The sequence below is a fragment of the Lottia gigantea genome (assembly GCF_000327385.1).
Source record: "Lottia gigantea unplaced genomic scaffold LOTGIsca_55, whole genome shotgun sequence".
In the NCBI taxonomy this organism is placed as follows: domain Eukaryota; kingdom Metazoa; phylum Mollusca; class Gastropoda; family Lottiidae; genus Lottia; species Lottia gigantea.
The window spans coordinates 1,427,770-1,444,034 of NW_008709889.1; the positions used below are offsets into that span (position 1 = coordinate 1,427,770).

General features: G+C 34.5%; 1 protein-coding gene across 1 annotated transcript; it reads left to right on the forward strand.

Annotated features, from left to right (window-relative positions):
- Window positions 1-5,731: 5,731 nt before the first annotated feature.
- On the forward strand, window positions 5,732-15,122 carry LOTGIDRAFT_234809 (hypothetical protein; the record flags this gene model as incomplete). The annotated part of the gene is made up of 12 exons (XM_009063106.1): window positions 5,732-5,824; window positions 6,164-7,408; window positions 7,555-7,692; window positions 7,899-8,028; window positions 8,393-8,536; window positions 8,811-9,073; window positions 9,262-9,409; window positions 9,536-11,260; window positions 11,798-11,850; window positions 13,087-13,177; window positions 14,227-14,351; window positions 14,955-15,122. The coding sequence occupies 12 exons, from the start codon at window positions 5,732-5,734 to the stop codon at window positions 15,120-15,122; spliced, it is 4,323 nt and encodes a 1,440-aa protein (XP_009061354.1).
- Between the last annotated feature and the right edge of the window lie 1,143 nt (window positions 15,123-16,265).

Genomic DNA, 16,265 nt, shown 5'->3' on the forward strand with positions numbered 1-16,265 from the left:
TCCCCCCCCCCCCCCCCCCCCCCCCCTCCCCCCGGTTTCACTCGGTTGACAATTATTTTTAAAAACAACTGATGTATCCTTTTGAATAAGTTTAAATTTAATAAGCGCAGTAAAGTCATGCCACTGTGACTGATTTCTGTATATATACGGCTCTGCTGATTTCCAGAGCCGTATATAGAGAGAGTCTGGCTAACTTGTGATCTCGCCGCGCTGAACCATGATTGGCGCAGAGCGGTCACGTGATTGAAGGCCGCCATATTGTTACCCTTCCCGCGACGTTTAGGCGTAGGAGCCTAGGTATTCTTTACGTTGTTTAAGCCTAATTCCTGGTCTTGTCTGGCAACAGAATGCCTCGATGTGTGGCATGGAAATGCTCTGTAAAATCTGGAGAAGGTATAGTGATGCACAGGTTCCCTAAGGATAAAAGGAGACGCAGAGAATGGGAAGTAAAGGTCAAACGATCCGACTGGACTCCCCACGACAACTCTTTTCTATGCGATGTAAGTACATTCGATGATTTCAGGGGTTTTGCAAATCGTGTTATGTTCAGGTCTAAAAACCGGATATAATAGATATGGAAACTTTGTGAGAGGATTTCTTTCCACGCACTGGCTATCTAAGCCTAGGCCTAGACGAGGAGCATGCACTATGGCTTCTGAGACACTGTCAACAACATTTCTGATAGGCCTACACTTCCTAGATCGATTTATGTTTTTTTTATGAATGTGAAATACTCTAATTCTACTCAATTCTACGGGTTAAACCCACGAAAGCCTTTTCGCCACAAAGCTAACCTTGGCCATAAATGAGCACAACATAACAATGTAAACAAAAATAATTTTATTTTGATGCGACTGAGATCGCATTAACCTAGCCTAGGCTAGACTATATTTACTTATTTAGTATTATTTACTTCCAATCACCAAAACAAACAGTATAATTTAAAGGTGTGCGCCATATTGGTGCTTGTACGGTGAGGCAAGGGGCCATGGCTCCTAAAATTTGTGCTGGTCCGGATTTTCACCCCCCCCCCCCCCTCACCCCCTCATTGATTTCCTAAATGCCTATTAGTATCACCCCACCCCCTTTACAGATCAAATGAAACGCCACCATTGTTTATGTTATTTCATTAGTGACATTCGCAGAAAAAATATGGAAGGACAATGTAGACTGTGGGTGTAGACTATAATGAGAACACTAAGTCTTTTGGGCTAGTCACTTGTGTAAATTTTGGTTTCTCTTTCAGAATCACTTCGACGACAGTCAAAGAGAAACAGATCGCCAGGACAACAGCCGCCAGCTGAAGCAAAATGCTGTGCCAAACATTTTCCCTCACAACCCATGGAAACTACCTCAGAGGAAACCACCATCTGCTCGACACACGCTTATTAATCAACAACCAGCAAGTAAATCCTACATAGATGAACATTCATACTGTTCTCAGAATCCGATGATAAACGAATCGGAGTCAGACAATGATACTAAAGAATACGGAACTACATGTGATATAAACATGTCTGAATCAATTAATGTGGAAGCTGGAACAAAGAGGATACAATCATTAGAGCAGGAAGTTATTTCTTTACGGACAAAACTGCGCAATGAACAGATGCAAAACAGAAAAGCCATCAATGAAAAGAAAAGCTTTCAAAGAAAATTAAAGAAGGTCTTCAATGCTGATCAGTTGGTCAAGATGGCAAAACAATCAACAAGAGGATGCAAATGGTCTGATGATACGTACAAAAAGGCTCTGAAAATGCGATTCGCCTGTGGAACTACAGAATATGAGGAATTAATCAAGCAAGGTCAGCCAATACCATCTTTGCGATCCCTACGAAGAAAGATGGAGTGTATTTCAATGGAGCCTGGAATTCTTGACGAAACATTCGAACTTTTGCGGTTGAAAATTCAGTCAATGCAGGAGAAGGAACGCGAATGCTGCCTAACGTTGGATGAAATTGCATTGAAGGCCGGATACCAGTTTGATAAAGGTGGCAGTTGTTTCTGCGGGGATGTGACTGCGAAATCACAGTGGTACAGCAACACATGCACTAGTTTTTATGTTAGCCGGTATTTCTACTAGATGGAAGCAGACAGTTGCGTATCATTTCACTGGTAATACTGTTGATGGCAATGCATTGAAACCAATTGTACTACAGATACTTAAGAAGGCACACGCTATTGGTTTACATGTCAGCACTGTGACCTGTTATATGGGATCATCCAACAGGGCAATGATGAGCAGCTTTGGGATTGCGTGTGGGAAGTATGCTCAAACAGTAAACAGCATTGAACACCCGGTGACCGGTGATAGAAAATTATACTTCATGCATGATGTTCCTCATCTGATCAAAAACGTTAAAGCAGCATTGGTAAATAATCGAGAGTTTCACCTCAGTGCAGAAACAGTTAAAAAACATGATCTACCTTCATCAACTGTGAGTTTGTCTGCCTTAAAAAGTCTCATAGACTTTCAAGATAAAGATGATTTAAAATTAGCCCCGAATCTGACAAGTGAAAAGATCAATGATTCACATTTCCAGAAAATGAAGGTTTCGGCCGCCGTGAACTTTTTTAGTAAACCTGTTAGTGCTGGACTCCGATATTTAGTCGAACATGAAGGATATGATAGACAGCTACTGACAACTGCTTGGTTTGTGGAGTTTATGGACAAATGGTTTGATCTCATGTCAAGCCGCCACCCAGTGATGGCTCTCAGTAAGAACAATATGGATGCATATGATCGTGCTACGAACCACTTAACAGAGGCAGTTGATGTGTTCACAAATTTGAAGTGTGGCCACTGGAAGCCATGGCAAACTGGAATTATTCTTTCATTGACCTCAATTCTGGAATTAGCAGAAGATTATTTAAACAGGGGTCATATCTTTGTCCTTACCAGTCGTTTTACTCAGGACTGCTTAGAGAACTTATTCAGTTCGGTGCGGGCAAATAATCCTATTCCAACCGCAGCAAAATTTCGTCAGTCGCTGAAAATAATTTCTACAGCCCAATATATGAGATGTCCCTCTGGCAGTAGTTATCAGGAGGATGACAGAGAATTCTTAGCCGATTTCTTACAAAAACCTCAGAGATCCAGTGACGATGTTGACGACGAAATGATCCCGGATGAAATATTGGAGCTAAGCTCGCTCAGTACGTCAGAGGAAGCCAGCTTGTACCATCTGGGTGGATATTGCCTTCATTCCATTAAAAAGCGAGGAACCCATTGTGAGATTTGTTTGAAGTCAGTTGAGGATCCAGACCGTGCGCTTTCAAATTATAGCGAAGTTGCATTCACAAAGTTGAAAGAGTTTGTTCCCGGTTGTCTCACTTTCATCTCTCAAACCACCATGGAACTGATGCAGACTGCCGAGTCATTATTCAGGAATGCAGAGGAAAGCGGTCGTCTACAGGGTTACAACTTGGTAGAGAGATTGATAAACTCCGCTGAAACAGTCCTCACTGATGATCATATTCCGGATTGCCATCACATGCGCACCAAACTGTTGACTAAATTTTTTAATGTTCGATTGTACATTTTGGCTAGAAAGGAAAACAGGAAACGATCTTCCAAGGCTGAAGCAAACTTGAATGTTGATGGGAAACTTGGCAGCAAATCTGTTGCTATGAGGGCCATGGTTTCAAAGCTGAAATGACGATTATTGAGTGGTGTGATATAACTTCCGTGCCTTCATGACATAATAAATTGTGCTATTTCAGCCTCCGTTCAAATGCGTTCGCCCCCCTTGGCACATTGGGCTGGTTACGGGCCTGTTTCTGTTGATAACATTCATATGACTAAATTTCTTCGGCAAAAATCGAGTTCAGTCCATTATACTAACTTCACTATATTCTAAAGCTTTATGTAACAACAATCATTGGTTATAGTTTATGCACCGTTTTGACAGTCGTCAGGCACATGGGCCTATTGATCAAAAACAATATGAATTATATTATACATTATATTACTTATCAATATGTTGCATAAACTATAACTAGTGATTAGCCTATTGTTCCATATAGTTGTAGAATATACAGCTAGGCCCTAGCTATTTTAATATGGAAGATTACAGGTTTAATATTTCGGAGGTTAATATTTGGAAAGTGCTAAAATTCAAAAATTATCTTCTTTTTGTGTTTTTGTATAGACATACCAAATTTTATCAAAATCGGTTAAAAACTGTAAATTCTAGAGCGTTTACGAGGGATAACGTCGGCCGTCTTGTAGCTAAGAGAGGGTAACAAGATGGCGCCTTGTGACGTAGTTGGCCAGACTCTCTCTATATACGGCTCTGCTGATTTCGATACAATAGCCTTTGTTGTCTGAAACTTTTAAGGGGGGTAACTCGATTAATTTCCATATCAAGAGAAGATAATTCTTAATCAAAACATGAGTCATTAAAAAACTTCCGACATGAAACTGCAACTACTTGGAATTTTATAGACGTTTAACTAATAAGGAGGAGAAAGACACCTAGTCTAGTCATTTTATCTAACTAGCTCTAATGATTTGACTAAATATTAAACTGCATTTTGTTAGTGTAAGTTTTATTTTAGACTTTTTTTTTTATAAAAATGATTAGGCTATTTATTATAATTATAATGATGATATTAATAATACCTAAAATAGATAGGCACAGAATATAGCCTTTTAACACTGTTAAAAACCTAAAGCTAATCCTAATAAAGACCCTATGGTCATCCTAGACATCTGTCTCTACAGTCTGTTACAGTCTTTGATAGCTATTTGGACAGATGTCAACTAGTGTAGTCTTTAGAGACAGAAAAAATAGGCCCGTTACATAGGGACATTCCGCATCTCCCCAGACGTAATATTTTGTTTCGGACAATTGCGTAATCTACAATTTCAAATTAAACATATGTTCCAATTGAAAATGGCAGTCAATTCAATTTCTTTTTTATCAACTTAAAAAATTACAATAACATGGCTGGACTAATTTGGAGAGATGAATATTTTTGAAGTTCAGTCGTACCATCATTTTCTCCATACACCATTTATGTCACGTCTTTGGTTCCATAAAAGTATTTTTTAACAAAACTGATCTCGCATCGGCCGGTTAAAATTGAATGCGCAGCCAAAAGGTCAATGTCACAGACTCACAGTAATGCCCAACACTTATTTAGAGTCATTGTAAAGGTAATTAATATTATGTGAGAAAAAACGCATCTCTGGAGGTGTGAAAAATCCCCATTTAACAGGACCTTTTTGTTCTGACTCTACTCCAGCCAACAGCTGTCAAAATATTCATCAGAGGCTGGAATAGAGGCAGATGTTTCGGACGATGGTCAACCATTGCATATGCCCCAACCAAGTCATCCTTTTACAGTGTCATAATTTGAAAATAAAAATCTTTAGTTAGATGCAGACTCAGTTATCTGTTGTTTGATAGTAGACTACTGTAACAATAGTCACTTCCTTATAATAAAGTATTACAACATAATGAACAGATCTGTAATACTGTCTATTATTATATCCTCATTCAAATCCTGCATAAAGTTTTGGCAGCTTTCTAGAGTCTTGAGCTGATAGAAATCATTATAGATGTACATACAAAGTCCTTTTCATGAATCTACCTAGTGGATCTTTAAGTCATTTAGACTTGACAAACCCACAATTTTTTTTCTAGGTTGATGACATGTTACTGCCAGTGGTGTCAATAATCGAAATATTCTATTGACAAGCCTCCCAAAGCTAAGGTTCTCAAGAATGGCTGCAAATTTCCCAATGGAAATTTCAGCAGTATCAGAACAGCACTCAGTTGTATCATTGATGAGCTTCATTGAATCACTTGGATATTTTGTAAGTAGTTTGTAGTCAGAGGTCCCTGGTCAAAGAGAATAGAAGTATGATTAAGATTTGTTTTAAACCTAGGCCTTCACTGTGAAAAGAATATTGAGTTTATTTAACTTCAATAATGAAGATTGGATACAAATTAATTGTGTTTCGATGTTTTATATGGTGATTTGGACATTCAAAAAAAGAAGCAAATCCAGCACATATGTCTAAACATATCTAGTCTTGATTTCTCAAGGTTATATTAGGAACATAAAAAGTAAACGTATATATGATGGTATAAAAGTACAATTAACATGCCAGACTTTTTTCAGTATATGAATTAAAAACATTGTATTTTTTCAGTCTAAAATTGATTTGCCTGCTGAAGATTTCTACTGCCAGCTCATAAGTAATGTGAATATGTGCCTTACAACCTGTTTTCACCAACTAATACCATATGATATTACCATAACAACTCAATCATCTTGTCAAATCTGCTGCATCATAAAGGCTCTGGTACACCATTTTGCCAATTGCATCCAGAAAACAACTTCTTGCTCTGTTTGTTTACAATTGTTTCGTCTGCTTCAAGGTCATGTTGGATTCTGTCAAAATGATAAGGCAAGGAAGAAAGAGTCAACATCAGACATTTGTTATGTTCTTTTAGAAGCCATGGATTTCGAAAATTTTGATGAAAAATCTCATATGTTTTGGGTTCGTTCTAAGAAATTGCTGGCCGAAATTGAGGCAGTCCCAAATTCTGAATCTTTATCACAAGTGTTGAAAAAAGAACAATTTTCTCACTTAAATGCAAATGAAATCAACGAATCTGACCTGTTTGGTGATAGGAATCAATCAAACTTCCATGAATTGGAGGAAATGGAACAATTATATGGTGATGCTGGTTACAAAATTGTATCACAGTCTGAATTCTCAAAAGGAAATAATTCTATTGAGAAAAACAATGGGGATTTAGAGGGTCATATCTTAGACTTAAGAGATAATACTTCTGACATTTCCTCTATTTTCACACCAACAGTGCTTCCAATGTTTGACCCAAACAGTACAACAACAGTCACACCTATTGCTGAAAGCTTCTATGGAATAGGAGCTAAACCAAAGGATTCTCTGAGAAGAAAAGTATCAAGAATGTCATCAGGGGAATCAAAATTGTGTGAACTTCCAGAAACACAGATTGTGGAAGATTTTAAATCTAGTTCAAACAATAGTATGAAATCTAATCAATCTAATGAAGACAGAAAACTACTAGAAATACCAAATGAGATTGATGTAGGACTGCCGCCACAAGTCAAACGAAATTTAAAAGAATACAATGCAACCCAAGATTCTTGTGACACTCAAAAAACGTATGGAGAGTCACGAGTGACAAGCTTACCTATGGATCCATCTTATCGAGGTGGGGACCAGTTTTGTTCTCTAGAAATGCGACCTGTAGGACAACCAGGTGTAGGAGAAGTAGTGTATGGTACTAGAGAGCAGTTGAGATTGGTTGCCCACTACTGGAGCAAGTTAAAAAACACATTGAAGGACACTACAACTTTACCACAACAGAAAAGAGAGGAGGGTGTTATCCTGTCTAAATATAAGGTAAATTATTTTATAGTTGTTTCATCAACTGCATTCAGAAAGGGGTGTGTTTGGATGTGATTCACTATTTTATATATTTTTAACATGTACTTGAAATATTTAGTATGAATTTTATAAGTTTCTTTTAAACACACTTTTATTTTTAGAAACAACTCAAAATTTTAAGAACATTGTATCAGAAGCATTATCAGTGGGAGAGATTAACACATCTTGGCAATGGAGCTGCAGGACAATGTCATTTAGCCAAGGATTTGAACACTGATTTTCAATTTTGTGTCAAAAGGGTAAGTACTATTAAAAACCTTGCATTATCTCTTTACTTGACACGGTAAATGTCTTTAAAAGGGTTTTAGTTTTCAACTAAGCTGTTTGTCCACACTTTTGATGATCAAAAGCAAAAGCATAAATCATATTCACAAAACAACTGAGTTCTTGCCCAAGAAGGTTTCAGATATTACTGGCACAATAACATTTATACCGTCTATTCTAGTTGATAATACACCGTTATGAAGAACAGGAACTAAAGATTTGGTGTGATTTAAAGCATGATAATATTGTACATTTGTTTGGTGCCCTAAGACGTGGTGAAAAAATCTATATATTAGCTGAGTTTATTGATGGTATGTTAGTCTTTTTATAATACTTTCTGTTTGTGAACCTTCTGCCCACATGTTTGCAGAAATAATTACTGGAATGTAATATAAAGCTTACACCGAGTTTGATGAAACTTTTGATGTTATATTTATATTCTGTAGATTTGACCTAAGCAGCTTTATTGTTCATGAAACATGACATCCTATTTTGAATATTTATGTAGAAAAATTATCAAATCTCTGTGCAGGAATCCATGGAAATTGATCCCTTATAAATCATAATGATATCCCTTTAAGTCAGAGCTCCTGTGAGGTTAACTTATGAGTAGTAAGCTTTCTTATGAGTAGAAATTTAGATGTGGACCATCAATTTCTTTTGTTTCAACTCCAGGTGGCAGTTTAACAGATTGTATTAACGCACAGAAACGTCTAAATCGTAGAATTAGTCATGTGATGGCCTTAACTTATTTACGTCAATTATTGGAAGTTTTGAGATATTTACAATCAAGAGGTATCCTTCATGAAGACATTAAATGTAAGTAACATAGAATAGAGGTCAAAGAAACATCTTGCTTTAAATGTTATCCTAATTGGTTTGAACCTGCTACAATTGATTGTGATGGTTTATTTCTTTGACAATTTAGTATCATATTTGAGTGCATATGAACTTTCATTTAAATAAGTAAGTGAAAATGACTCTACATAAACCCATATACTGAGAAAGGATTAAGTTACAGTTCCCTTAAAGATTTAAATTACTGATGTCTGGACAGGATATTGCTAAATGTCACAGTTTTTTTATTTTGAAGGTGACAACATTTTACTGCGAGCAGGAAGTACATCTATTGCTGTCTGTGATTTTGGTTTAGCAAGATATATCAACCAAAAGAAAGATTTTAAAGGTCAAAGTCCAGCCGGAACATCTACTCAATGGAGTCCAGAGAAAGCTGCTAGTGATGGTCATGGTTTCCCATCAGAAGTGTGGGCTGCTATCTGTGTTCTGGTACATATGATGAGTGGGGATCCACCCTGGATGAAACGATTCCACTCTGCGGCTATGCTTCATTTTATTGTAAGTTTAAAATATACCTTTTTTGCTTTTACCTTCCTACCTTTGTGAGATATTGAGTAGCAATGGTGGTAGTGGTGCCAGACAGGGAATGCTATGCTCACAAAATGAGTTTAACTTTCATGTTATAGCACATTTCAAACGTTCATGTTCTTATAAATACTGATATTCTTTATCATGTTCTTGTTCAGATCTATGAGAAATCTCCACCATTAGAAGATGTACCAGATAGTGTACGAAGTGATATGAAAGATTTTATACGTCATGGATTCACACGATCTGATACTGATCGTCCAACAGCAGAACAGTTATTAGCTCATCCAATCTTCACACATACAGGTTTGTAGATGTTTCATTTTTTTAATGAAAGGATTGAAAGGATGATTGTCACATCGTTTTGACTCTTTTTGTAGTTGCAGTATCAGAAGTGTTTACTATTTCAAAATTTCTTTGTTTCTTTTGTAGCTCAGGAAATTCCAGAAAGATATTTTTCATTGTTAACAGAAAGACCACCTTTAGCACCTGCTTCAAGTAATCCAGATGAGCTTAATGCCATCGTACAAAACCTTCAACTAAAAATTGATGAAGCTGAAAAACAACAGCAAAATTCTGAAGGTTCAGTGAACACAGTCCAAGTTAATTCACAAACTATCAGTTCTGTTGTCACGTCCGGTTCTGTTTCAGTCATGACCCAGAAAATAGATGTTGCTAGAGCTGTTATGAATCAAACTACATATGCTGCTCCAGGATTGAATGAAATATATTTTCCAATGGTTAAATCTAATGGAGGAAAGGATGGAAATTTTAATAATATTAATAGTAATAGTGAAAGTGTTGAGTGTAGGAAAAGTTTGATGAAGACTGCTGGATTTGAGGTTGGAGCAACACCACAATCACAAACTATTTTAGAAAGTCACAATAATATCAGAACAAGCAATGTGATGCTGAAACAGACATTTGTTGTTCCTGGTAAGAATGAACCTCAAACTTCATCACTGGCTACAGGAACCCCGTCCGAGGTATCTCTACAGTTCCGAATCAAACCTGAAATTGTGGAGGCATCAGCCAGACTAACAGAAATGCCCTCTGCTAATCTTAATAAACTAACTTCTAATGATTTACCCAAGCTTTCAATTTTGGAAAAAATTTCTTTTGAAGAACAGACAAATAATAATAGTTTAACATGCCCCAAATTTTCATTACTTGAAATTAAAAGCGTAGGATTGGATGATCAAGGACATGATAACCATGCTGAAAATCTTAATGGAAATAAGCAGAATTCTACTTACAATGGATCCAATCTTAAATCAAGTCATAGCGTCCCAGAAATATACTCATCCAAAACATCTACAACTTTTAAATCTTGTTTATGTGCTCCTAATGAACTGTGCAATGTTGATCCGTGTACTCAAACATACACTAATTCATCTTTCAGTGAGCTCCACGATAAATTAAGGACAACCAATTCATCCCCACAGACAAGCATCAGTCATTTTTCAAATAATATTTTTCCTCCCAGTATATCTGAGCTTCACAACAGGTTGAATGTAGCTCCAGAAAATAATACACCAATGCATTCTACTGCATTGGAGAGTTCAGAAACTTCATCTGTTGAAGAACTTTATGCAAATTTCCTGAATGACAGTGTACAGCCAAACCTAGATATGCTTCAAAAAGCACCATTAAATGAATATAGAGAAGATGAGACAAGCCCATCCACTTCAAAAGGTTCAGAAACTCTTTTGCCAAATCTACCAATATTTTCTAAAGAACACATGAATAATAATTTGAGTGTGTCTGGTCAGTCAAACCATTTTGGAGCCAAACTACCAAATAAAGCTGAAGTCAGTATATCACAACCAATAGTTACTGTAGCTCAGCAGACAGGAAATCCGAACAACACATCAAGTAACGAGAAACCACAAAGGTCGCCACAAATAAAACACAAATCCTCTCTGCATATTAATATAAACCAGCCAGCCCACCATCTTATTGTTGCAAATTTTGCACAAGATACTTTTAAATCTGCTCCTATTGGTGCTCAAGTGAGTCCTAATAGAAAGAATAGCTCGAAAACAGCCGAACCTAGAATGGCTGGTGAGAGTGGTTTGTGGGGATCTTCACCAGCAAGGTCATCAACCTCCAATATTTCAGCATCTACTAGAAGTTCAGAATACGATGAAGAAAGAGGTGTGGTGATACTTATTTTAATCTCTCAATATGACATTAATGTAGACCAATAGGACATTAAACTCAACTTGAATGAATATAGTCTCTATATAGTCTATAAGCTTGATTTAAGCTAGGTATGACAGAATGAAAGTCTGGTATCTGTATATAGTCAAAACTTACCATGGAAGGTTAGACAGGTTAGACTTCAGGTTATTACTGAATTTTAAACATACAGATATCACTGATATTTTTATATCATCTGGTATAACATGTTGATATTGCCTTGGCTGTGATGTCAGACTAAAATTCCATGGTCCAGTTTTTGATAAGAGATATGACTGATATCACAAACATAATATTATGGAATAAACACACTTCTTAAATAAAATGTTCTTAATTTTTATTTTTTAAAGAAATGAGCTTATTCCATAATATTACATACTCTGAATGTTGTTCTCATATCTTGACATCCGGTTTTGATTCTGACAGAGGTATGACTGATAGCTGATCTCTGCTTGTTAGATTACCAGTAAAAAAAAATAATTTTTTTTGTAGACAAATTACTTCAACAATTGAAATATACTGCAGACACTGATTTCCCAGAGCAAGTAAGATTTACACTAAAAAATTTTGAATTGAAGTTTTTAGTCACTTAATAAGCATCATTTTTATACGTCAACAATAAATGGGTATAGGGGGCGTATATTGCCGTCATCCATATCCGTCTACCGTCCACAATTGCTTGTAAACACTGTACAAGACACAATTCTTGACAGATATTGACAAAACTTGGCGTAAGTGTTTGTAATGATCCAAGGATGAACCCTATTCGAAGAATCGAAAAATATTTTGAATAAGTTATTGCCCTTGTTCTTGAAAACATGGGCTCGTAAACACTAGAAGGCACAATTCTTGACAGATTGTGACGAAACTTGGTGAAATTGTTTATTATCACCCAAGGATGAACCCTATCAAAAATAAAAAAAAATCGAAAAATGTTTCTTTGGAGTTAATGACCTCTTTCTTGAAAACGCTTTCAAATTTTAGCTCTTAAACACTAAAAGGCATGATTCCTGCCACATTTTTACAAAACTTGGTTTTATTATTCAGTATCACGCTGAAGGTTGAATATTTGCCTTCCAGAGTTTCCACGAGCTAAAAATTGAACACGTTTTCAAGAACAAGGGCAATAACTCATACTCAATATTATTCAGTATCGCCCTAAAGAGTTCAAAAGAAGTGTATGACTGAAGGTTGAATATGTCATACTGGTGATTGTTACTGTACTGCTAAATATTTTTATTCAAAATCAAAGCTGCCAGTGGGCGTATATTACCTTGCCTGGCAGGCTATCTTATAGCTATATATTGTTCTATCAAAATTGGCCTTGCTTTATTGGAAGTAAAATTTAAGCCAATCAGAACAAATCGCTCATTATGTTTGCAAACGTAAACAAGACGTATGTCATTAAATGATTTGATTTATATGAACGATATGGAATTGAGAAAAATTTCAGTAAAGAATTGAAAACGAGAATAAATCAAACCTTACTTTGGAATTTATTTTTATATCTTCAGCAGCGGTTTGTTTACATGACCTTATTTCTATCAATTTTTTTTAGATAGCACAAATCTCATGTTCGCGTCCACAAGCTTATATTAATACAGGTTACATAATAAGACATTATCAAAACTTGTATTCATGCTTAATAAGATGTTTTTTCAGACAATGATTTATGATTTTCTCTAAGATTTCTTTTTTAGCCTTGTTTTTTTCATATTTTATAAATATATGCAATGATTTCTTTATTTTCTATCATGAAATATATGAATAATATTTCCTAGGACGAAAGAACTACAGAGCTAGGAGAGAGTGATATTGGATTGCTTGAGCAACAAAAGTTGATTGCACAGAGTTTACAAAACAATATTCATGGTAAGTATTTACTCAAACATTATTTAATCAATATTACTTCAACAATATTCATGGTAAATGTTTACTTATTCATGTTAAATATTTACTCAAACAATATTTGTTAAATTTAACTAAAAACACTTTATAGTTCACACATTTATTCAGGCTCATATCCAGCGCCATATCATAAAATCATAACAATGCGCATACGCAAGTTGGCATGTCAAGGTATACAAAATAAGGAATGACAGTAAGTAGCAGAAAGCGAATGAAAGTCAATAGTTTATCAATATTCATAGTAGATATTTACTTAAACGATTAAAGTGGTAAACATTTACTCAAACAATTCATGGTAAGTATTTACTCCAACAATATTCATGGTAAATATTTACTGAAAAAATAATTTATGGTAAATTTTTACTCAAATAATATTCATGGTAAATATTTACTCAAACAGTATTCATGGTAGTAAATATTGAATCAAACAATATTCATGGTAGTAAATATTGAATCAAACAATATTCATGGTAAATATTACTCAAATAATATACATAGCAAGTATTTATTCCAACAACATTCATGGTAAATATTACTCCCAACAACATTCATGGTAAGTATTTACTCCAACAATATTTGTGGTAAGTATTTACTCAAACAATATTCATGGTAAATATTGACTCAAACAATATCCGTGGTAAATATTTACTCCAACAATATTCATGGTAAATATTTACTCTAACAATATTCATGGTAAATATTTACTCATACAATATTCATGGTAAATATTTACTCCAACAATGTAAGTATTTATTCCAACAATATTCATGGTAAGTATTTACTCAAACAGTATTCATTGGAAATATTTACTCAAACAGTATTCATGGTAAATATTGACTCAAACAATATTCATGGTAAATATTTACTCAAACAATATTCATGGTAAATATTTATTCCAACAAAGTAACTATTTATTCCAACAATATTCATGGTAAATATTTACTCAAACAATATTCATGTCTAATTGATTGTGAACATGAATGCATTTTTATTACATTTAAATTTATTTTCAGAACCTAATGGTACTGCTAAATTAAATTTCTATGATGAAGATGAGATGTTGATATGTTCAGTGAAAGCATCACCTACAATAAAAGATTGGAAAGAACTATTTGATGCCTCTCCTATTATACAGAAGGTATGATTAGCTTTTGTAGAGTTTCACTGTAATGTCTGTGCGTAAGACCCTATTTCATGCCCATTCTACATGATAAATAATTAAATCACGATTTCGTTTATATAGTATCACACAATTTGATTGGATAACAGCAGCCGCATGCATTCAGTATATATCTGGGCGTATGTATTGTAGGTATCAGTTCATTAGCGTTAAGTTAAAATGTTTATGCGCCAATTTTAGTTCCTTAAGTTGTCGTTATATTAAATAAATATTGAAACTAGTATTTGAGTTGATTTAATTATAAGGAATGACCTGAACATTTTTTTAGTTTATTAATGTATAATCAGAAAAAACCTGTGTACACTTATGTATAAACCGTTACGCAGAATTATACAGTGTACACATCAATAAACTGAAAAGGTAATTTCTTAAATAAACGACAGAATTTTGGTATACATATTTCCTATCTACACTCCATCCCTGTTTCTTTTGGTGGTATTCCAAAATTTTAATTCTGGACTGCCGAATATCATCTGCTTTCTCTTCAGGTTGCATTAGGGGTTGTCTTTGCAAGGTTATCATTAAATGCTAATAAAAATTTAGCCATGTTTGTAATTTTAGATACAAGACAAGAATATAATACATTTTAAAATACAAGTTCTAGAAAATGGTCAGTTTATATCAGTGGACTATACTTCACCTATAGATAAATATCAAACCAATTTGACTGTTTCACCAACTACCCCAGATGATCACAATTGCTGGTGTGACTCTCATTTAAGTGTGTAATGGAGCCTTGATCATAGTGTATGATGTATTTGAATGATTACAAGTTGTGTCTGGAATATGTGATGAAAGTGTGGCTTGAGGAATGCTGATTTTAATGTTTTATTAGTCTTAATGTGTGATATGTTCTATTATATGCAATATGCAATGAAAATGTAATGCAGTTGAGTTTTGTGTTGTATGTGTGATGCTGCTGGCTTAAAGATATGATAAAGGTACTGGTAGAATCACATAAAGTGTGATAATTATGTGATGCAATATCTGATATAATTGTATGATGTGGTAAGGATTGTTTTCATCAGATATGATAGTAGATTATAATAACATATTTTGCCTATGTTTTGTTGATGTTGATGTGATATAAAAGTTAGTTAGTCAGTGCGATATTTGCTTCATCAGCTGATAGAACTCAATTTCAGCTATCCATAGCAGTTTTGATTAATATAATTTGATGTCTAAAGATACTGACACAATTTAGACTAAGAGACTGTTAATTCCACTGACATTTTTGAGTGAAGTTTTTTTTTAATTGTAGGAGAATCACACAATAGATTTAAATTCATCTGGTAAAGCACATATTTAGACAATATATATATAAAGTGTGATAAAATTGCTGAATTATATTTGGCCTGCAATTTTACTTAAGAAAAATAAATACCGGTACCTATTTCTATGAAATTAAACTATAAAATTGATCTAATGTCCTGCTGCATTTCATTATCATGGATTTAAAATCCCTTTAAATGAACCTTTTTTGATTGTTTCTATTTTGTTATTTTTTTAGGGTCTTATTATAAGTACTTATTATTGCTAAGCATTCCATCTTGCTTGAAAAGAATTGTTTACTTGTATGATATGAGTAATAATGATTAAAGAGTTTTCTGGCCTTGTTGTGTTATATTAATATTCAAATAGTGCATCATTCTATGGTATATGGAAAATTTATCATTTTCTGTTCATTTAGTTTGAAACTACAGATCATCATATTGTGATATAAGGCTGATAATTGGCTTATGTAAAGTATAAAATAATAAAGTTAAAATAAATCTTTGTTACATGCCATATTTATTCTGTATATTTGTTCTGTTATGTTTTACTGAACATGTTTGTTTCTGTTTGAACATGAACATGTATTAAGATATTAAA